Genomic DNA, 23,996 nt, shown 5'->3' with positions numbered 1-23,996 from the left:
ACAACAACCATTTACATTCTGAGCTTAAAAATGCTGGGTGTAGGGGAACTTGGCTGGCTCAGTTCGTAGAGCATGTGATTCCAGATCTTGAGATCACGAGTTTAAGCCCCACGTTGGGTGTGAAGCCTGCTTAAGAAAAAAACAGGAAAAAAAAAAACAACCCTAAGTGTATGAGAGTCTACTGACCTGTAACCAGAACAAAGGCCACTTTATGAAACAGATCTTCTCAGCAATATGCCACCACCCCACCACTTTTTAAGCAGTACAAATCATTCAATTCAGTTAATATTGCTGGCTATGTTAAAGATAACTAAAATAGGGCAGCCCAGGTGGCTCAGCGGTGTGGTGCCGCCTTCAGCCTAGGGCCTGATCCTGGAGACCTGGGATCGAGTCCCACATCAGGCTCCCTGTATGGAGCCTGTTTCTCCCTCTGCCTGTGTGTCTGCCTCTCTCGCTCTCTCTGTGTCTCTCATGAATAAAGAAATAAAATCTTTAAAAAAAAGGGGAGGGGGGAACTAAAATAGGCTATTTAAGCTATGATTTTTTTTTTTAAGATTTTATTTATTCATGAGAGACAAAGAGAGAGGAAGAGACACAGACAGAGGGAGAAACAGGCTCCACGCAGGGAGCCCGACACGGGACCCAATCCCGGGTCTCCAGGATCATGCCCCGGGCCGAAGGCAAGCACCAAACCACTGAGCCACCCATGTGTCCCTAAGTTATGATTTAAAACTGTTTTATAACAAGAGCAAAGTGAAAGAATTTGTTTTTAAAAAGGTCAGATTATTTTGGATAAGGAAAAAACAAACAAACAAACAAACATGGACAACATAGACAATGAGGTAAAAGCCACAATTCAAGAAAAGTTCCAAAGACTTTGAGTATCGGGATCCCTGGGTGGCTCAGTGATTTAGTGCCTGCCTTCAGCCCAGGGCGTGATCCTGGGGTCCTAGGATCGAGTCCTGCATCAGGCTCCTTGTGTGGAGCCTGCTTCTCCCTCTGCCTGTGTCTCTGCCTCTCTCTCTGTGTGTGTATCTCATGAATAAATAAATAAATAAAATCTTAAAACAAAGACTCTGAGTATCAAATTGGTAAAGTTTACAGTGAAGTAATATATATTGCTGGTGTCCTGGAAATATGCTAAATAGGTCTTTAAAAAGAATGTTTTAAAAGATGATGTATTAGAAAAGTAAGACAAAGAGCACAATTATAATATGGATATAAAGGAAAGAAAAAAAGAAAACTAACATTTCTATACATCTAATATGTGCCAAACATACTAGGAACTATATTTTACAGAATCCTCAAAAGAGTTCCTCTGAGGAAATTTCATATATATTTTTTACAGACAAAGTTATTGAGTCTTGATAAGGTTAAGTAACTTATTCAAAGTCATATAGAGAAAGTAACTGTGTCCCCAGGATTCAAACCCAGATGTGTCTGATTCCAAAGCCCATGTTCTTTCTAGTGGAGACCCATATGGAAAATAGTTTTTTTTTTTTTTTAAATATTTTATTTATTTATTTAGGATAGTCACAGAGAGAGAGAGAGAGAGGCAGAGACACAGGCAGAGGGAGAAGCAGGCTCCATGCACCGGGAGCCTGACGTGGGATTCGATCCCGGGTCTCCAGGATCGCGCCCTGGGCCAAAGGCAGGCGCCAAACCGCTGCGCCACCCAGGGATCCCATGGAAAATAGTTTTAAAGAAGACAGGCAAGCTAGCCATTCAAACCTAGAAGAAATTTAAAAACAAACAAACAAAACCTAGAAGAAATTTGGCCAGGTATACCAAAGGTGATTATAATTTAGAAAGAAAGAAAGATGTAAAACAGCATAGGAAAAAAAAATGAATATGGTAAGATAGACAAGAGATAAATTAATTTCTCTTCTAAAATCACTGGCATGAGGGACGCCTGGGTGGCTCAGCGGCTGAGCATCTGCCTTTGGTTCAGGGCATGATCCTGGATCTGGGTATTGAGTACTGCATCAGGGTCCCTGAGAGGAGCCTGCTTCTCTCTCTGCCTATGTCTCTGCCCCTCTCTGTGTCTCTTATGAATAAATAAATAAAATCTATAAAAATAAATAAATAAAACCACTGGAAAGAAATATAATGACAGCTGCCTATAGAAGGTGGCAGGAAAAATTGTGATATGAAAGAATCTTAGTCATAACTAGATATTGAAAGGAAGGCTGCTGATAAATTTGTTTGTACCAGTGAATGAAAACTATCATGGTGATGAGATCCAAGAAATAAACAGGAATATGGAGAAAAGGGGGAAGAGTATGTTCAGACAGGACAGGAATTTACTCCAATGTATTCTAACAGGGATGATACCAATGGTGTTGGAGGAGAGAAGAGATGTTAATGGACAGGATCAGCTTTTCTTGAACTCTTGGAGAGTTGGTTTTCTTCTGTGTAAGTTCTTTGTATTATTCAAATAAATCCCTCTTGTTTGGCCCATAGAATCACATCTCTCCAAGGATTATTTTCCTTTCCTCAGAGAAAAGACCTGTAATATTTTAGGATTTAGGCCATAAAATTCCTAGCAAAAAGACTGTGTTAAGAAAACATTAATATATTTTTGTGACTAGCTATTATTGCAATATTACTCTAAAGGAAAATATGTAAAAACTTAAACTATTTCCAGAAAGGAAATGTTTGCATACCAAAGATAATATAGTTTTGAAGCCAGAACAGTATATTTAGCATAAACATATAAGGAATCAAATTTCTTTAGTCTCCTAGAGCACCAAATAATTCATTAGGTGAACTTTCTTTCCTTTTTTTTTTTTTTTTTTTTTAAGATTTTATTTATTGATTTATTCATGAGAGATAGAGAGAAGGCAAAGACGTAGTCAGAGGGAGAAGCAGGCTGCTCGCAGGGAGCCAGATGCAGGGCTCAATCCCTGGATCCTGGGATCACGCCCTGAGCCAAAGGCAGAGGCTCAACCACTGAGCCACCCCCACCCAGGCGTCCCTGTCATTAGTTCTATATAACCACTTCACAGGTGCTCTCAGAGCCAAACCTTCAAATATTCTAAGCTAGGCAGTATTAAATTTAGAACTGTTTTCTTTTCAAATCCCTTGGGTTTGTGTTTACTATCCTTCTGTCCACGAATTTTAGGTTGTCCTAACTTCTTTTTTATTTTTGACCTTAACAAAGCAAAGGAGGTTGAACTTTAGAAGTTTTCAAAGAGGTAAGAATAGATCACATGCATAGAATACTCAAGACAAAGTCTAAACATAGTATCTATCAACAGCAACAACTGGGTGCCCTCTTGTCCTTTTTAGTACTTAACATTTCATATGCCAAAAAAGGTTAAAAACAAATACTTACTAAATTTATAGTGTAACAGGCTGCTTACCCCATAAATAAATCTCTGGTTAAACTGCTGCATTGCTCCTTGAAGCTGACTACGTTGGAGCTGCCACTGTTCATAATTCCGGACAGATTCCAATGTCGGCCTCTGCCACGTTGTTGTTCTTGTGAAATGGTCAACATAGTAAATACGTCCCATGTTGTCAACCCGCCGTTCCCAGCTAAATCAGTACAAAAACAACATAATTCAACAATTACATGTGATACAGATATGGGCTTAATAGGACTTTATCTTGGCCCTGGTTGACTTAAGATTTTACCTTAAACTACTTTTGATTTACTTGAATTCTTTTATTTTATGTATTTTTAAATGGTCTCTAAGCGAACATAAAAGGAATATTTCTAAAAATTTCTTAAAGGTTCTGACAAGTTCAGTCACGTTTTAAAAATGTAATGTATAGTCAGTGAATAAGTATCAAAAAGTAATTAAGGAAAAAGTTCTCATTTTCTTTCCAATGTTCTTTTGACTACCGCAATCCTAATAGGAAGGGATATAATTGTATATACAGCTTTTCACAAACATGAAAAAAACCACTTTTCCCACAAAATTACAACTACTTATCATTTCAAATGAGTGCATAACATTTTTTTTAAAGATTCATGTATTTGAGAGAGAGTGCACATGCACACGTGCACAGGGAGGGGGTGGTGGAAAAGAGACTCTCAAGCAGACTCCCCACTAAGCACAACTATGAGATGACGACCTGAGCTAAAATCAAGAGTTGGCCACTTAATTGAGCCACCCAAGTGTCCCTCAATGGGTGCACAATATTAAGTGAACATTAATACAATAACTTGTTGGCTTCTATTTTGTTGTTTATGGTTGTTTCCAATATTCTTGCATTATAAATAGTAAAATAATAAATAGCTTTAATACATCAATTTTTTTCTTCCTTTGAATTACTTCTTTAGGATAAATTTCCTGGAGAGGATTACTAAGGGCATGTGCCTTACTATAGTTATATATATTTTCTGTAAGAGTTGTAACTGATTTATACTACCACTAGCAAAGTTATGTGGTAAAGTTCCTCTACAATCTCACCAACACTGGATACTATCTGCTAATTTAATAAGTAAAACAGTAACCTTTTAGGTGTGTATTTGAGATTACCAGAAAGATTAAATATTTCCCCATGTTTGCTACTGACTTCCCTTGAATAAAAATATTTTCTTCCATTTTCTATAACGTATATGTTAAATGCTTAACATCATATATTTAATTTATATATCTTTTAATTCTCCAACTATTCTGCAATGACTTCACTATTATAAAGTTTTTAATATAATAGGGATTTTACCTTCATATACATGATGGGGCTTTAATAATTTTTATTCAATAATTACTCTTGAAGAAACTAATTGTAAAACCCTGTGGTTTGAGCCAGGTAAAATACAGAAAGGGAAACATGGAAAAATAAGACCTATGGAATCTTTAGGGGAGAAACGAATAAAAATAAGTCATTCATTATGCTTAATCAATTCTCTCCTTCTTTCTAGTTTGCATCTACTACAACACAAAGTGAAGACTTTGTGGAAAGTTCAGAAGAGACTGAAAGGAAGAGGAAAAGTAGGAACATAGGGAAGATTTTGTACAGATATAATCTATAGTTCTGAATATTTTTTTCTTCTTATTCAGATACTTACCCAGGAGGTAGAGGTTCCGGTCTATCCCACGTTGTTCTTTTTTCAATATGATCTACATAGTAAACTCGCCCATGCTGGTCCACTCTCTGTTCCCAACTTAAATACAAAATTTAAAAGACTGGTATGGCACTTATCTTTGCTATTTTCTCTAAAATGACCATATTACAGAATTGAGGCAAATAAGCATGTCAATATATAAAAAAAAAAGATACCAAAAGAATTTAAGAATAAAGTCAAGAAATGTTATCCTGAGTGAATAAGATTTCTCCTGCAGCAGTATCTCCTCAAGAGATGCCCTGTATTCCTCAAGAGGTCTGAGGCAGATGCATGTAGGAGACGATGTCTACCTCAATCTGATCATGGCATAACTTGGTGGGGGAAAAAAAAAGCTGTAATTGTTACGAAATCTGAAGAAAGATTGAGCTAACTGAAAGGCAAAGCACTATTTGTGTTCCAGAATTGAAATCAAGTATTAAGATTTGATCAGATATGTCTCTGCACAGTCTAACAGACAAAATCAACTGGGTATTCTAGTCTCCTTTGTAGGTTCCCAAAGTGAAGAAGACAGGCATATACCATCACAGCTTAGAAGTACCATGACTTCAGAGAGCACAGGTTTCTGTTTGCTAATCCCTTACATAAGTAATTTTCTAATTCAGCTTCCTATGTAGGCTTTGCAAAAGGAAAATGGCTCAACTACCCAGACAAATAATATCTGTTTAGCAATTAAATTTTTCACCATAGGGACGTCTGGGTGACTCAGCAGTTGGGCATCTGCCTTTGGCTCAGGTCATGATCCTGGGATCCGGGATTGAGTCCCACACTGGGGTTCCTGCGGGGAGCCTGCTTCTCCCTCTGCCTGTGTCTCTGCCTCTCTCTCTGTGCGTCTCTCATGAATAAATAAAATCTTTTTAAAAAATTCTTTTCATCCTAAGGGTTTATTAACTTATCAGCCAATTAAGTTTAATTAGATTCCAAATTCTGGATTAACTGAATACCACAATGTATATATGTATGAAACTATTACAGTATTACTAACTTTTAAAATAATTAGTAGAGATTAAAACGGGAGGAGTACTAATTTTCTTAGTTCCTTAAGTTATTGCTACTTTGCTATAATGACTGTATGACAGAAAAATTTTATTTTAAAAAGTGTTTTTCCCCCCTTCAAAGAGTAAACAATCTGAATTAGGTGACTTTTATTACTTGGCACTTTAACTTTCTATGGTTCAGAGTCCTTCCATTTAAAAACAAAATAAAACAAAAAATAGCCACCTTTGCCCTGAAAATGAGGAGGGCATTGATTTTAATGTGGTGAGGTTTTTTTGCTCAGTCTGACTCTAGACACAACACCCTCAAGATCAGTTACCATTGTTTGAAGATGGTAGTTTGTTTTTTGGGTTTTTTTTTTTTTTTTTTTTAAGATTTTATTTATTTATTCATGAGAGACACAGAGAGAGAAGCAGAGACATAGAGGGAGAAGCAGGCTCCTCCCAGGGAGCCCAATGTGGGACTCAATCTCCAGACCCGGGATCACACCCTGAGCCAAAGGCAGATGTTCAACCATTGAGCCACCCAGGTGTCCCTAAAGATGGTTTTCTAAAGAATGGAATTATTATTTTCCTTACTAGTTAAATATATGCAGAAGCCTAAAGCAAACAAATATTAACTAAAAACAGTTACTTACCCAGGTGGTAGGGGAGCCTGAGGTACAGGATTTAATGGCCTAGGGCCTGAGCCTCCAGATATAGTAAGAGGAATTATTAATCCAGATGTTGCTCCTTCAGATGTATTTGAATTTATATTTGTTGGTGGCAGAGAGCCTGTACTGGATCCATCACTTTCAGAAGTGGCAGATGGTGAACCATTGACAGATGCTATAAAAGATTTATGGAAAACAACCATCTTTTATTCTCAGAAATCTAAATTCAAGATAGAATTTAGCTTTAAAAAATAAAAAAGTAGATGACAAATAGAAAGTTTAAGATGTGGACATGCAGATGAAAATTAAACTTTTAAAATAACTTTTTAGGTTTCATCTACTCCATGTCTCTTTATTAATCCTAAAGCACATACGAATTGATTTCCCGATGCCACAAGAAATAAAAACTTTAAGAATAGGAAAGCACTGGTATCCTTTGGTATTATAAGTTCATTTCGCAATTTTCCAGAACCTTAAAATTGTCTTTTCTACAAAACCCTGCAGATCAAAGACCAAGTTCTGATGTTAAAATACAGAAGACCTGACTGTTAAGCAATAGCATTCATACAAATAGTTATAAAGTATATATTACATATTCAAGAACATTTGACACAATTCCTGGGGGAGGTCACTAATATTTTGACAAAATAGTATTTGATCTTAAAGACTAGGAATATATTAATACATTTTCTACCAAGAAGGGGGAGAGGGGGAGTTGTATAATTAAACACAAATTCTTTTAATAAAATTACTTGTAGGATGACGAATTTGCTTTTCTAATAATATCTGGTTTAACTCTTTTATACTGCCTGTCTACATACTGCCAGAGGGAAATAATAAAAGATGAAAGATTCTATCCTGACTAATCAGGAAAAATGGATATTCACTTACAGATGTTCACATTTTTACTACATGAAATATGTTCACTTGTATAATTTTTGCTTCAAAATGTGACTATCATTTAGCATTGTTGGGTTACTCGCCATTTACTAAATGTCTTTTAAAGGATATAACGAGAATAAGCAACCAGATCCTTTACAATATGAAATGCTATGTCCACACTGTTACAAACCCTGCTGAAAAGATGCAATCTTATCTATACTGCCTATACTTTTATAATGCACATATGGATCTCATTTTTTCCCTCTTTTTCAATAAAACACTTACCTCAATAACTTCACCCCTTGGAGGTACTTAGGGAAAAGGCACACATTAGTCTACTTCTAGAAAGATCATTCCTGGCTAAAATCTTAAATGTAAAAATATGGCTAGAAAACCTACCTAAAAGGATCTCTTAACACTTACCAGAGGATCAATTCCCAAATAGAACATTATTTACAATCATAGTACTGACAGCCACATCCGCATTACATGGCTGGAATACACACCAGGTCTACGTGGGGTAGGTGGAGGTGGTCGTGAAGGTCTTGGAGGCCTAGAAGGTTTAAAACCACCATTTGAGAGTGATGGAGAATTATTTCCATTGACCTTCCTATTTTCACCAGTCCCAGTATCCTCAGGCTCATCTGATCCATTTGTGTTTGTTCTGGATAAGGAGGAGGGAAAGGGAAGGGAAAACAAATGCTCTTTGAATTTAACAAAAACAAGACCAGAACTTAAAATTGCTGGCCAGTCTCATCAAATACATAGTCTTTAGGTAGAGTCTTACGTATAACCTCAGAGCCCACCTGGATAGAGTGAGGGGTTGCGCAAAGGCACAGAAACACTTGTGATCCTTCAAAACTATTAGCTATGGGGATTTGGATTTCAAATAAGTTCTTTGGAGGCCCTGTACAAGTAGGAACAGAGTCAAATTCTCAAAATCGCAATGCCTTTGAAAGGGCATTATTTTATTATGAGCACAGATAACATCACTATCATTTTCTTGGTTTCCACTCGCTCTTAATATTATTTAATTTTGGGATAAAGCTGACTGTTCTATGGCAGAAGAAAGCACACTTACATCCCAGAGACAAGATGCTTTCTCTCCATCCCAGAATGGTATATAGAATGTTGAAAATTAGTGATCTAGAGCAGAGGTGCCCACAGACCTTTTTTTAAAAGGCGTTATTTCTTCAAAACAATGACATTAATTGAGGAAAGGAAAGAGAGGGGAAAACACTAACAGTAAACATCAGATTGAAATCATTACTACTGTCAGCTAAATATAGTTGATTCATTTTTCCAGGGGATCTTATCATGAATCAGAAAGTAGAGAGTGAGTTTAACCAGTTTTAGGATGCCTCAGCTAAGACTCTGCTACTTACTACCTGGTAAGCAGCAAACTCTATACAGTATTAATTCATATTACTGGACCTTCAGAATAAGCCTAAACAAAATAAAATCTAATTGATTCAAGAAATTAAAATTGAGAGGTAGCACCACATATTAAATCATTTTCAAACTACATTCCTTAAACTTCTTTAGGGCTTTTCTACTGAAAGTATAGTTTTTGGAACAGAAGCAAGGACAACACATAGAAGCTTTTTAGATATGCACAATCTTGAGGCACCTAGTTATCTCAGTTGCCTGGTTTTAGTAAGGTCGTGATCTCGGGGTTGTGGAATTGAGCCCTGCATCAGGCTCCAAGCTTAGTGCAGAGTCTGCCTGCCTGTCCTCCCTCTCCCTCTGCCCCTCCCTTCACTTACACGCGTGCACTCTCTCGCTAATAAAATCTTAAAAAAAAAAAAAAAAAGTGCACAATCTTGCACTACACTCCCCGGATCTACTGTATTAGAATTAGCATTTTAATAAGATCCACAGGTGATCTACGGGAATAGTCAGATATGACAAGGCTGCTTTGGAGGTACCTCAAATGCTTACTTAGAATAGAAGGAACAGCTCAGTAAGTGACAGCCAGCACTTGGTTAGTGTTGACTGTCCACTGCCTACAGGAAGGCCAAACTACCCCAAAATATGAACTGAATGTAAAAAGAGTCAGCTTTGACACTGTTCCCCCTCTCCTAGGTCCTGAGGTCCAAACCCATTTCGAGTAGTATACCCTTTTAAGACTCTGTATTGCCTCTCCATACTATTTCAAGGGATTCCATATAGCTCTTTATGTTCTTAAGAACTAACGTTTTTAAAAAGATAGACATCAAATGATAGAATGGACAATAGTAGGAAATTGAGGTTTCTAACTGACTCTGTTATTAACAAGTTATATGACCAAAGAAAAGATACTTAATCTCTGTTTTTTAAGAGAGGGAAAGTAGGGGTGAGGCAGAGAGGGAGGGAGAGAGAATCTTAAGCAGGCTCCATGCCCAGCAAGAAGCCCAACACTGGGCTATATCTCATAACCTTGAGATCACAACCTGAGGCGAAGTCAAGAGTCAGACATTTAACCAACTGAGCCACCCAGGCCCCCCTGTTTTTTAATCTCTTTGAAGTTTTAGGAATATATTAGAAAGAAAAAACATTCAGGGCATGAGGTAAATCTGCTATGACAAAGGTACAGCAGAAACTGGATTACAAAAATGCTATGTTCTCTGAGGATTAAAATCTTGGGAGATTTTAACATCCATGCTGTGTACCCTTCTAACTACTTGGCCTCAGTTTCTCAAAATAGTTATCTGACAATCTGGTTAGTTTGATGATTCCTTAAATTTCCTTAATACTTAGGGATTGCTCCTGCTTCTTAGATCTTTAAATTTTCAAATTTCTCTACTTATATACAGCCTTCTATTCCCTCTACCTGCCTCCTACTCCATTTTTGATTCATTCTCATCAGGACCTTTAAGCATCCCCATCTTCACAGTCCATTAGGTCCCTTCAAGTCCCACTTGGGTTCCATCATAGACTACTACTTCCTCTAGCACCTTTAATTCCTCACTATTATCCAACATCCCCCCGTCCCAAGCAATCTTTCTACCACAACTAATCTTCCATTTACTTTTTCCACTACTATTCTCTGGGACCAACAAGTAATGATAGATAAGTTCCAGTGGAAAAAGTAAGTATAATTTAGCAGAGCATATAAACTAGGTAAAGTACCAAATTAAAGGGCGGGGGTCTCTCTCCTTATAAATTTTCCACTGTACCCAATAAGGAAAAGTCTGGAGGTTTTCATTTCTAATATCTACAAGATAAAGTCTTTTCTTTCCCTCTGTTAATATATGTGCTGCCAAAATGAGCACTTCTTTTTTCCTGTTAAAAAGAAAAACATCATAGCTCAAATCTCCTGGAAGCTAAACAATTTATTAGAAATAAAAGAGGAGGAGGGGATCCCTGGGTGGTGCAGCGGTTTGGTGCCTGCCTTTGGCCCAGGGCGCGATCCTGGAGACCTGGGATCGAATCCCACGTCGGGCTCCCAGTACATGGAGCCTGCTTCTCCCTCTGCCTGTGTCTCTGCCTCTCTCTCTCTCTGTGTGACTATCATAATAAAAATTTTAAAAAATATTTTTAAAAAATTTTAAAAAAGAAATAAAAGAGGAGGGGATCCCTGGGTGGCTCAGTGGTTAGCGGCTGCCTTCGACCCAAGGCGTGATACTGGAGACCTAGAATCAAGTCCCACATCGGGTTCCAGTCCCACATCAAGTTCCCTGCATGGAGCCTGCTTCTCCCTCTGCCTGTGTCTCTGCCTGTGTGTGTGTGTGTGTGTGTGTGTCTCTCATGAATGAATGAATAAAATCTTAAAAAAAGAAGAAAGAAAGAAAGAAAGAAAGAAAGAAAGAAAGAAAGAAAGAAAGAAAGAGAGAAAGAAAAGAGGGCTATGACAACCTAATACCACAGGTTCATTGGGATTGGTGTACTGATGTTACAATTAATAGTAATAAAAAGATTGATAGTAGTCTGGTAAGGCAAAAAACTGTTACTAGGTGCGGTACAATTAAACAGACCTACACAAAAGACAAAAAGAAAATTGTGTTTGAGTTTCTTCTTATTTTGGCAGACATCAGTTTCCTAAAGCTTGCTCATTTCAGAGACTGAGGCAACAAAAGCCATAGCTGGCTTAATTTAACAACTTCAACTGGACTACCATAGCTTGAAAATCAATCATTTTCTACATACCTAATCTACTTTTGACCACTTTCCCAACCTGTAGATGATGCTGATGTTGCCTCTTCCCTAACATGTGATTATCAACTATCATTCATGTCTCATCTATGTCTGGCCACAAAGATGGCAGAAGCCCCTGAAGCAGCCCAAGAAGATGGATGAGGAAGATAAGGCACTCAAGCAGAAAAAGAAAGAGGAGCTAAACTCAAAGAGCTAAGAGCAAAGGCCACAGAGAACGGCCCCCAGGCCACAGGTGGAATTAAGAAACCTGGCAAAAAGTAAGCTGTTTCTTGTGCCTGAGACAATGGTGTTGCTTAATTCTATTCCTGTTTAAAACATCTGTATTCCCTGTCTGTTGTAGCATCTGTTGTCAAAGTGTTGTCTTAGATCCTGCTGTACATTTAAGAATAAATTTTTGTTAATAATAATAAATAAATCAAAAAAGAAAATTCTGTGAGACTCATCATCTTCATTTCTTTGTTCCCTTCTTGGGGGAACAAAGAAATCTCTCCACTTCTTCAAAACTAATTTGTCTGTTTATCCTTAATTTCAGCTTATATCCTCTAGAACTTTCCATCATCATTTAACATCTTTCTTATATCTTCCATCATCTTCCTTCTCCAAGATCTTTCCTCTAACTTCACAAATATAATAAAACCCCTCAACCTAAAACACTTCCTCAATCCTAAGTGCTCTTCAGAGCTGTTCTTTTTCCCTTTAAAAAAAAAAAAAAAGGTGTTTCTTTAATCTTTATACCTAATGTGGGACTCAAACTCGTGAGATCAAGTGTCACATACTCTACCGAGTCAGCCAGGTGTCACCCCCAAAGCTGTTCTGTCATTCTCTTTTCCTTCATTACAATATTTTGTATTTATGCAATTAATGTATTTGGTAATTTTAATTTTTCAAAGACTTCTATGTTTTTCAAAAGATTTTATTTACTTGAGAGAGAAAAAGAGAGGATACACAAGCAGGGGCAGAGGGAGAGGGAGAAGGAGAAGCAGACTCCTCAAGCAGGGAGCTCGATGAAGGGCTTGATCCCAGGATCCCAGGATCATGACCTGTGCTGAAGGCAGATGCTTAACTGACTGAGCCACTCAGGCATCCCAGAACTTTCAATTTTTCAAAGTGAAAAATTACCTCTAATCATAAAAATCACTTTCCATCCTACATATTTAGAGATCGTTGCCATTAAGACATGGACTTTCATTTCTTGCCAGTCCTATTTCACTGGCTGTGTATATGATCATAAAATGTTTCATATCTTAAGCAAATTTGAGGGTTTTTTTTTTTTTAAGATTTATTTATTTATTTATTTACTTATTCAAAAGAGATACAGAGAGAGGCAGAGGGAGAAGCAGGCCCCATACAGGGAGCCCGATGTGGGACTCGATCCTGGCACTCCAGGATCACGCCCTGAGCCAAAGGCAGACGCTCAACCGCTGAGCCACCCAGACATCCCAAATATGAGTTGGTTTTGTTATTCATTATACACTGGGTACTTTCTCCCAAATTATTCAATAACATTTATAATATCTAATGACTACAGAATAATGTATGGACATGTCATCATTTAAACACTATTTTTTCTTTTCTTTTTGGTGGTGGTAGTTGGGGGTGGGGATGTTCTATTTCCTATAGATAGACTATCAGAATAGAATACCTAGTTTAAAGTATGCAAATATTTTTAAATATTTATTTATTTATTTATTCATGAGACAGAGACAGAGACAGTGAGAGAGAGAGAGAGAGGCAGAGAGACACAGGCAGAGGGAGAAGCAGGCTCCATACATGGAGCCCAATGTGGGACTCGATCCCAGGACTCCAGGACCACGCCCTAGGCTGAAGGCAGTTGCTAAACTGCTGAGCCACCCGGGCTGCCCATATGCAAATATTTTAAAGACTGAAATACAGACTGCTAAATTTTTTTTATAGTATTTTCAAGGGCAGCCTGCGTGGCTCAGGGGTTTAGGGCCTGATCCTGGAGACCCAGGGCCTGATCCTGGAGACCCAGGATCGATTCCCATGCCGGGCTTCCTGCATGGAGCCTGCCTATCCCTCTGTCTGTGTCTGTGCCTCTTTCTCTCTGTGTCTCTCATGAATAACTAAATAAAATCTTTAAAAAATAATTTTTTTTAAGGTAATAACTGATCTGTTCTCCTATCAGCTAGTTAGGAAAAAGGCATTTTACCATCAAGTATTTAAATATTTTTAAGACTTTGCTAATTTGATAAATTAAAATGTTAATATTCAGGGTACCTGGGTGGCTCAATGGCTGGCTGACTGCCTTTGGCTCAGGTAGTGATCCTGAGGTCCTGGGACAGAGTCCCACAACAGGCTCCTCGCAGGGAGCCTGCTTCTCCCTCTGCCTAGGTCTCTGCCTCTCTCTCTGTGTCTCTCATGAATAAATAAATCTTAAAAAACAAAATGTTAATGCTCAACAATATTTCATTTACAAGCCATCTGAGATTCCTCTTCCACAAACTGTATATATCTTTTATAAATTTTTGTTAGAATAATTTTCCTTATTATCTGTATGATACTTTTATAATCTGAGGATACTAATTTATCATTTCTCAAACTTATTAAATGTCACTTGCCTTTAATTCTATATTTTAAAATATATAGAAGTTTTATATTTCTATAAACTTAACTTCTAATTAAATTTACTCAGAAATAAGTTCACTATTCATTTTCTTCTAGCCATCTCTTCTTCAGTTTGTCTTCTTCCTCCCACTCACTAAATATGGTTCTGTTCTTGTCTTCCTTTCCCTTTTCCACGAATTTCCCCCTAGAGTCTCCGATTCCATGATTTCAAAGACCATCCCTGAAATGATTCCCAAATCAGAATCGCTCATCTTTGTTTCATTCTCATCTTCTAGTACCAAATGATCAACTAAATGCAGGAGATATAGAATAAGTCGCCAATTCTAAGGCTACTGTTCCTCCCATGTTCTGGTTCTACAGGTGCTACTGCTATCTTCCCAGTGAACACGACTTTTCTTCTCTCTTGCCTCTTGATACTCAGTACCTAAGTCTCACTGATTTTACTCTAAATTCTCTACTCTTCCACCACCAGTGCCCAGTTCTAACCCTCCATATCTCTCACTGGATTACTGTTAACAACTTCCTGCTTAGAATGGAATCAATTTTTTTTTTCAAATTCCTGTTAATGCTGATATTGTGACCTCCTATGAATCAAATGTTCTTAATGGCATTCAGAATGTTTAATCCTTTCCAAAAGGTTATCAACTTGTTGCCCAGATCCATCAGAGAAATACTATTTATAGCAGTTATAGCCTTAAGAAATGTATTTCTTGGGGGTGCCTGGCTTGTGCAGTGGGTTAAGCATCTATCTGACTCTTGGTTTCAGCTTAGATGGTGATTCCATGGTCATGGACAGACACACCCGCCCCACCCTTGAGCTCCAGGCTCAGCTTGAAATCTGCCTGAGATTCTCTCTTCCTCTCCCTTTGCCCACCCTCTTGCATGCTCACTCTCTGAAATAAATCTTAAAAAGAAAAAAGAAAGAAATGAGGACATCTGGGTGGCTCAGTGGTTGAACATCTATCTGCCTTTGGCTCACATCACGATCCCAGGATCCTGGAATCAAGTCCCCCATCAGGCTCCTCTCAGGAAGCCTGCTTCTCCCTCTGCCTACATCTCTGCCTCTCTATTTCTCATGAATAAATAAAAACTTAAAAAAAAAAAAAAAAAAGGAATGTATCTCTTAGATAATTAAACCTGAGGGTCAAAATTACTCCTTGATCCAAGGACTGGCAGAATGGACGCTGTATTAGCAGACTTGAAAACATCAATCTTGTACATCTCCAGTAGAGCTCTTGGGTGACCAGGTACATTGTCAATGAGCAGTAAGTAACATTTGCAAGGAATCTTTTTTCTGAGCAGGTCTCAACAATGGGCTTTAAATAGTCAATAAACTTTGTAAACAGATGTGCTATCATCCAGGTTTTGGTGTTCTCGTTATAGAGCACAGGCAAAGTAAATCTAGCATAATTCTTAAGGGCCCTAGGATTTTTGGAAAGAACAATGAGCACTGATTTCAACTTAAAGTCACCAGCTGCATTAAGCCCTAGCAAAACAGCCTGTCCTTTGAAGCCAGGCTTTAACTTCTTTCCAGCTATGAAAGTCTTAGGTGGCATCATCTTCCAATATAAGGTTGTTTCATCTACATTGAAAATCTGTTGTTTAGTGTAGCAACCTTTGTTAATTAGCCAGATTATCTGGATAACTTGCTGCTTCACTTTGTACTTTTATGTTAATGGAGACAGCTCCTTTCTTTAAACCTTTTGAACAAACCACTACTAGCTTTGAACTTTTCTGCAGCCTCCTCACCTCTCTCAGCCTTCATAGAATTGAAGAGAGTCAGGGTCTTGCTCTGGATTAAACTTTAGCTTAAAGCAATGTTGTAGCTGGTTTGATCTATCTAGACTACTACAACAGTGTCCATATCAACAATAAGGCTGTTTTGCTTTATCATCATTTGTGTGTTCACTGAAATAGCAATTTAATTTCCTTCAAGAATTTTTCCTTTGCATTCACAACTTGGCTATGTGGCACAAGAGGCCTAGCTTTTAAACTATTTTGGCTTTCAAAACACCTTCCTCACTAAGCTTAATCATTTCTAGCTTTTGATTTAAAGTGAGAGACATGCAATTCTTCCTTTCACTCGAGTACTTAAGAGGCCACTGTATGGTTATTAATTGGCCTAATTGTTATGATTCATGGAATAAGGAGACCCAAGGAGGAGAGAGACTGTCAGTGGAGCAGTCAAAACACACACAACATTTATCAATTAAGATCAAACCTTCTATGGGCACAGTGTGTGGTACCCCAAAACAATTACAACAGTAACATCAAATATCACTAATCACAGATCACCGTTAAAAACGTAATAATGAAAAAGTCTGAAATAGTTCAAGAATTACCAAAATGTGACAGAGACACAAGTGAGTGAATGCTATTAAAAATAATGGTGCTGGGATCCCTGGGTGGCGCAGCGGTTTAGCGCCTGCCTTTGGCCCAAGGCGTGATCCTGGAGACCCGGGATCGAATCCCACATCAGGTTCCCGGTGCATGGAGCCTGCTTCTCCTTCTGCCTATGTCTCTGCTTCTCTCTCTGTGTGTGTGACTATCATAAATAAATAAAAATTAAAAAAAAAAAGAAAAAGAAAAAAAATAAATAAATAAAAATAAAAATAATGGTGCTGACAGATTTGCTCAATGCAGGGTTGCCATAAATTTTCAATTTGTGAATAACAAAATATTTGCAAAGCATAATAAAATGAGGTATGTCTGTATTTACAAACCAAAATCTCCACCTGGCCCCAATCTAATGTAACATGAAAAATAACTAACATTTATTGAGGGCTAAATACTCACATCATTTATTTAAAAAAAAAAAAAAAAAGTCCCAGTTTAGGTTGCAGTAAAGCATGACAATCAGGCTGTGAAGTCAGGCAATCCCAGGTTCAACTGTGTTACCACAATATTAACTCAGGCAAGTTCCCTTCCCTTTCTGAGCTTCAGTTTTCTCATCACCCATCAAAATGATACATACCCCTACCTACTTCATAAAAAAGTTCAAGACTCAGTGAAATGAGAGGAAACACACTGATTGATTACACTGCCTGACATATAAGAGGCAATAAATATTAACTGGTTCAGCTAATTCACCACTTGCCATTTTCCCCTTTCAATTACTCTATTTTTAGCTATTTATGCTGTGACCGAGGATTTCCAACAAAACACCCTGTGTTGTTCCCCATCTCCATAACTGTTTTTCTTCCTTCCACCTAGAACTCCTTCCTCTCTCCAATTCCGCAAGGCATGGAAAGCCAAATTATAATGTTTTATGGTCTTAGGACAAATGCCATTTCTTCCATGAAGCTTTTATACATTTTATATACTGATATACATTTTTAAAAACTGTCATGCGTTTTCTTTTTTTTTTTTAATATTTTTATTTATTTATGATAGTCACAGAGAGAGAGAGAGAGAGGCAGAGACACAGGGAGAGGGAGAAGCAGGCTCCATGCACCGGGAGCCCGACGTGGGATTCGATCCCGGGTCTCCAGGATCGCGCCCTGGGCCAAAGGCAGGCGCCAAACCGCTGGGCCACCCAGGGATCCCATGTCATGCGTTTTCTAATAATAAACACAAATTTTAAAAGTTCAACAAAAGAAACAAGATTCAAACTAGTTCTCAAGTAAAAGAGTAGGAGATTAAGGTAGAATGACAATTCTTTAAGGCTAGATATTCAAGAAAATCTTCATTACATAACTGAAACAATTTCTCAAAATAGTTTTCGTTGTAATCTAAAAAATAACTGTATGTCTAAACTATACTGGTTCTCAAAGTATATGGCCTGGTCTAACATCATCAGCACACCTAGAAACCTGTGAGAAGCCTCAATCTTGAGCCCAAACCTAGACATAACAAACTGGGAACTGGAGATAAAGACAGCAATCTGTGGTTGAACAAGCCTCCCAGGTGATTCTGATGCACTCAGAAGTCTGAAAAACACAGCCACACTAAAATAGCACTGGTGGTTTGTTTCAGTTCCTTTAATAAACAGGTGTGAAGGGGATCCCTGGATGGCTCAGCAGTTTAGTGCCTGCCTTCAGCCCAGGGCATGGTCCTAGAGTCCCAGGATTGAGTCCCACATCAGGCTCCCTGTATGGAGCCTGCTTCTCCCTCTGCCAGTGTCTTTGCCTTTCTCTCCCTCTTTCTCTCTCTCTCTCATGAATAAATAAATAAATAAAATCTTTAAAAAAACAAATAGGTGTGAAAATAAAACCTGAAATGGATTTTGAAAACCGACACGGGGGAAAAAAACAAAACCAACATGGAAACCTATATACTATACAGAATCATCATGGTGGTGGAACTTCCCACCACCAATTATCTTTTAAAAGAAATTAGGTACAAAGTATGTGCTTCTATGGCTTTGTTCCTCTGCTCCACAATCTTAAAACCTCTGCCTACCTCATCATACATATATAATTCTATATAAGCTCAGATGTTTATGGACAGGATAAAGAACCCTGGAGAACCAAGATGCTACTACAATAAGGTCTTAACAGTCAAGAAGGTACCTCTAGTAACAAAATCTTGAATACTAGGCACCAATCATCTTGAACTTCATAAGAAAACACTGAGAAATATAAAACATCAAAACATGCTACAGGGGAAAGCAGACTAAGAAGATTATATTCACACTACACAGTGCCTGAATTAGGACAAAAATAAGATAACCTAAAGTTGTTTAGTCATCTTCCTAATTGGTAACTAGGCAATGGATTGGAGGGGAGGGACACAAAGCCCTTGTTCACTGGGTATATATTGCCGTTTTTTTAGTCTTACAATTAGATGTCTGCAAATAAAAGCAAAGAGGGAAAGCCAGCCATGGCCATGACTGTTGCAGAGTAACATTTAAAAGCATTTGACAGGTTGGCACCTGGGTGGCTCACTGGCTGAGTGTCTGCCTTTGGCTCAGGTCATGATCCTGGGGTCCTTAGATCGAGTTCTGCATCAGGCTCCCCGCAGGGGACCTGCTTCTCCCTCTGCCTATGTCTTTGCCTCTCTGTGTCTCTCATGAATAAATAAATAAAATATTTTTTAAAAAGCATTGGACAGTTTACAAAATGCTTTTCAAACCCATCATCTCAGAGGTATGCTCTCTGAAATAAAGGCTAATTCAAAGAATTCATGCTTAACACAAAAGACAGGCTCAATATTAGTCTGGCAATCTCAGTAACCTAGAAGACACTACTCCTTAGATTATTTATGACAATGATTCACTTGGGAAGATGTAAAGAATTGGTTAAATAAATGGCATAAGGCTAGGACTCTAGGAATGCCTTTGGAAGAAATTTATACTTGTCCAGAGTAGTTTCATAAAGTATTTTAAAAATGAGATTTATAGGGGCGTGTGGCTGGCTCAATTAATAGAGCATGTGACTCTTGATCTCAGGGTTTTAAGTTTGAGCCCCACTGGATGTAGAGATTACTTAAAAAATATTTTTTTAAAAAAAGAGAGATTTGCAAAAAAAAGAAAATGACTTAACTTCTCAAGGAACATACAAAATCTTATGATATTTTCACTTACTAATGGAAAAATATGGATTTATTATGCAAAAGATTTCCTAATTAATGAATGCAAACTGAAATATTAAAACATTAATTTGCAGAGAATTTCAGGAATTCAAAAAACTTCTATTATGCATACAACTAAAAAGAGACATAAGAGGCTTATATTGTTTTCAGTCTACAGAGATAGATATAATTTAAAATTTTTTTTCTATTGCTTTTTAATCAAAAGCAGTTATTATTCAGGGTGCCTGGGTGGCTCAGTTGGTTAAGCGTCTGACTCTTGGATTTCAGCTCAGGTCATGATCTCAGGGTTGTGAGACTGAGCTCCACATTGTTGGGCTCTACACTAGACGTGGAGCCTGCTTAAAATTCTCTCTTAGCCCCTCCCAACCCTCCTTCTTAAAAGGGGGGGGCAGTTATTAATCCCTGGGCAAGATGTTACTAGTCCTTAATATTTCACCTCTTGTGAGAGTAGTAGGAGAGACGAGTCTTTATCACAGGAGTGACTTTGAAGGTAGATATTTTATTAGATAAAAGACAACAGTTTCATATATTTTAATTTACCCAAAGATCTTGCTCAGTTTTCTTTTTTCACTTTTTATTATGAAATTTTCCATACATCACAGAAGTAGACAGACTAGTACAACAAACTCCCTAACAACTCAGCTTCAACAACCATCAACATTTTGTTCTACTTGCTCCTCTCCTCTCCTGCAGCACCTGACACTGTAATATCCCATTATTTCAGGATATTTTCCCTTATGTTCTATGATACTGCTTTTATATTCTTCTCTGACCATGACTCTGTGGTTCATCATCTTCCTACTCACTGTTTACTCAGTTTGGGAAAAACAGAGAATCCAGTAGAATTTTGTAACTCTTTAAGATACGTTACTTACTACCTTGAGACTAGGAACATCTCCTTTTCTAAGTTTATCTCCCATTATCAGTGTCTAGGATAACCACTAAACACTTAAACTTTTAAGTCAGGGAATGCCTGGGTGGCTCAGCTGGTTAAGCTGCTGACTCTTGATTCTGGCTCAGGACATGATCTCAGGGTCCTAAAATGAAGCCCTGAATCAGGCTCTGTGTTCAGTAGGGAGTCTGCTTGTCCCTCTCCTCCCCCCGCCCCATGCTTGTGCCCTCTCTCTCTCAAATAAATAAATAGAATCTTTTTTAAAAGGGCGCCTGGGTGGCTCAGTCAGTTAAGCGTCTGCCTTCAGCTCAGATCATGATCCCAGGGTCCTGGTATCAAGATGTCTTGCATCAGGCTCCCTGCTCAGTGAGGAGTCGGCTTCTCCCTCTTCCTCTGCCCCTCCCTGCTGCTCATACACTCTCTCTAATAAATAAATAAAATCTTAGAGAAAAAAAAAGTGCTGAATCTAGGTTAAGAGCAAACAGCTACTACAAATCTCTGCTCCTTCTAACAAAGGCCCAGAAGACACTACAGCTCATAATGACCTTCCCATATACCCAAAGCTTATGTCCCAGCTTTCCTAGAAAAAGTATTTAATAGTCCAGTGATGGCCCTAGGATTCTGAACTCCCTGCTGTTGGAAAAGTGCCAATATAATCACTTTATACAACCTGAAACACTTAAACCACTGAAGAAAGTACTAGCAACATAGGTATCCCTGGCCTAATCCAGAGAATTGCAGTCAGATGAGCTAAGAGTCCTGAAACATTCATAAAGATTTCCTTTCTTACCCTGAGCCCTGAAATTTTTTTCTATATATATATATATATATATATTTTTTTTTTTTTAAAGATTTTTTTAAAATTTATTCATGATAGAGAGAGAGAGAGGCAGAGACACAGGCAGAGGGAGAAGCAGGCTCCATGCCAACAGACCGACACGGGACTTGATCCCGGGTCTCCAGGATCATGCCCTGGGTCAAAGGCAGGCGCTGAACCACTGAGCCACACAAGGATCCCCAATATATATATATATATATATTTTAACTAATCTCTACACCCAAGGTGGGGCTAAATCTCAACCCTGAGATCATGAGTCCTATGCTCCACCCACTGAACCAGCCAGGTGCCTCTGAGCCCTGAATTTTTGACATTCATTTATTCTTATAGCAGACTGAACTATTTAGTCAAACTAAAGTTCTGACTTCAATGAATATTCATTCTCCTTTGTCTCTTCTTATATTCTGTGGTAAAACAAGTGAACTCTTACCTTGTTTCATCCTTCGGTCTAGAGCCATCATCATTCTGTGGAACACCTTTAACATGAATAAAATTTACACAGAAAATGAGTTTCAAACTGGTTTTCACCTTCTTCTTAAACATGCAAAGCCTTTTATTAAATCTTGCAGAATATACTATAACTTAAATTTCAACATATTTAAAAGGAAATGTGATAGTCATGTGATTGAAATTAGAAAAGTTTTATGAAAATGCTGTGCAAATGCTTATTATGTTTAAGAAATGTTAATTAGTCGAAGTACTATTTCTTAAATCCTACTTCTGCCTTGTGAAAAATATGCTTGCTTCTTTTTTTTTTTTTTTTTTAAGATTTTATTTATTTATTCACTCATGATAGACATAGAGAGAGAGAGAGAGGAGGCAGAGACATAGAGGGAGAAGCAGGCTCCATGCCGGGAGCCCGATGTGGGACTCGATCCTGGGACTCCAGGATCACACCCTGGGCCAAAGGCAGGCACTGAACTGCTGAGCCACCCCGGGATTCCCTGCTTGCTTGATTCTAATTCAAATCTAATACTTCAGCCAACTTTTGTATTCCAAATACCTCAGGAAAAATACTGATCACCAATAGGATGATACATAAAACCGATTCTGTAAACAAAAAAGCAGTAACATCTCTCTTATGCACGGGCCTGTCAAACAACTTCAAGAATAGCAAAGGCACCAATTAATCTCAAAGTGGCAAATTAATGCCACAAATTTCACACTTTCTTCAAATTTTATTCATGGGAAATATTCTGAGGATTCAGTAAGGGCTTGTCCACTTTAAAAGCATTAGAGGGTAGGCACAGTGATCACAGCAAAAATAGTAGGAAGAGAAGGAAAAACTATACAATGCAGAAAAACAAGAGCTCAAGTTTAACAGTCTACACCAATTTAAGGAATAGTGCCTAAATACAGTCATAGTTTTCAACAGTGAAATCATTGCTATTATTACTCTTAAGTATAATTAATGGATTAATTCATTTAAAAAATGCTAATCAGGGCAGCGCGGGTGGCTCAGCGGTTTGGCACCTGCCTTCGGCCCAGGGCGTCATCCTGAAGACCCAGGATCAAGTCCCGCATCGGGCTCCCTGGACGGAGCCTGCTTCTCCCTCTGCCTGTGTTTCTGCCTCTCTCTCTCTCATGAATAAATAAAATCTTTAAAAAAAAATGCTAATCACCACTACAACTATACCACCTCAGAAAGGTTGGCACTGTATCATCTTGTCTAAACATGTTACATTAAAAAAAGTAGGGGGCATAAAAGGTACAATATAAAGAAATCTAGTCAATAGCATTTTAATAGTGTTGTATGGTGATAAGATATCAAAACAAATTTTTGGAAACAACTAGATTTGATTTCTGGGGTTAGTGGTGGGAACAAAATTTTGTGTAAATAAGAGGGATCATATCAGGAAGATGAAAATATTCTAATCCTAACTTACAGTAATGGCTGGATCACTCAAAATTACTAAAAATCATTAAATTGTAGACTTGCAACGAGTGAATTTTATGAACTATAAAATACATCTATTCAATGAAGCTGTTAAAAATGGTTTTAAAAACATGATACTATGGGGCAGCCCAGGTGGCTCAGCGGTTTAACGCCGCCTTCGGCCCTAAGCATGATCCTGGAGACCCGGGGTCGAGTCCCGCATCAGGCTTCCTGCATGGAGCCTGTTTCTCCCTCTACTTGCTTCTCCCTCTACCTGTGCCTCTGCCACTCTGTTTCTCAAATAAATAAATAAAACCTTTAAAAAACATGATACTATGAAATGCACTTTGGCTGAACAAGGTACATTTCAGTTTTACAAGAATTATTTTTATATAGAATATATTCACCTAAAACAGCTGGTAAGACATAAATCAGAAAACAAAATAAAAATATACAGCATAAGTTACTAAAATCAGTCAATTAGTATCCCACTTTTCTCAAAAATTAAGAAAGCCATTTGGGATGGCT

The 23,996-nt window shown here is 38.0% G+C and overlaps 1 protein-coding gene across 6 annotated transcripts in view; it reads right to left on the bottom strand.

Annotated features, from left to right (window-relative positions):
- The window catches only part of ITCH (itchy E3 ubiquitin protein ligase), a 152,787-nt gene that overhangs the window by 50,106 nt on the left and 78,685 nt on the right, over window positions 1-23,996 (bottom strand). For all 6 annotated transcript variants that reach the window (XM_077872794.1, XM_077872797.1, XM_077872795.1 and 3 more), the window contains 5 exons: window positions 22,023-22,068; window positions 8,114-8,271; window positions 6,711-6,900; window positions 5,024-5,119; window positions 3,366-3,540 (listed from right to left, as the gene is read on the bottom strand). In XM_077872794.1, the coding sequence (XP_077728920.1) occupies window positions 3,366-3,540; window positions 5,024-5,119; window positions 6,711-6,900; window positions 8,114-8,271; window positions 22,023-22,068 (665 nt within the window). The remainder of the gene's footprint in view (window positions 1-3,365; window positions 3,541-5,023; window positions 5,120-6,710; window positions 6,901-8,113; window positions 8,272-22,022; window positions 22,069-23,996) is intronic.

The sequence above is a fragment of the Canis aureus genome, chromosome 26 (assembly GCF_053574225.1).
Source record: "Canis aureus isolate CA01 chromosome 26, VMU_Caureus_v.1.0, whole genome shotgun sequence".
Classification (NCBI taxonomy): domain Eukaryota; kingdom Metazoa; phylum Chordata; class Mammalia; order Carnivora; family Canidae; genus Canis; species Canis aureus.
This window is presented reverse-complemented; position numbering and strand designations above follow the sequence as displayed.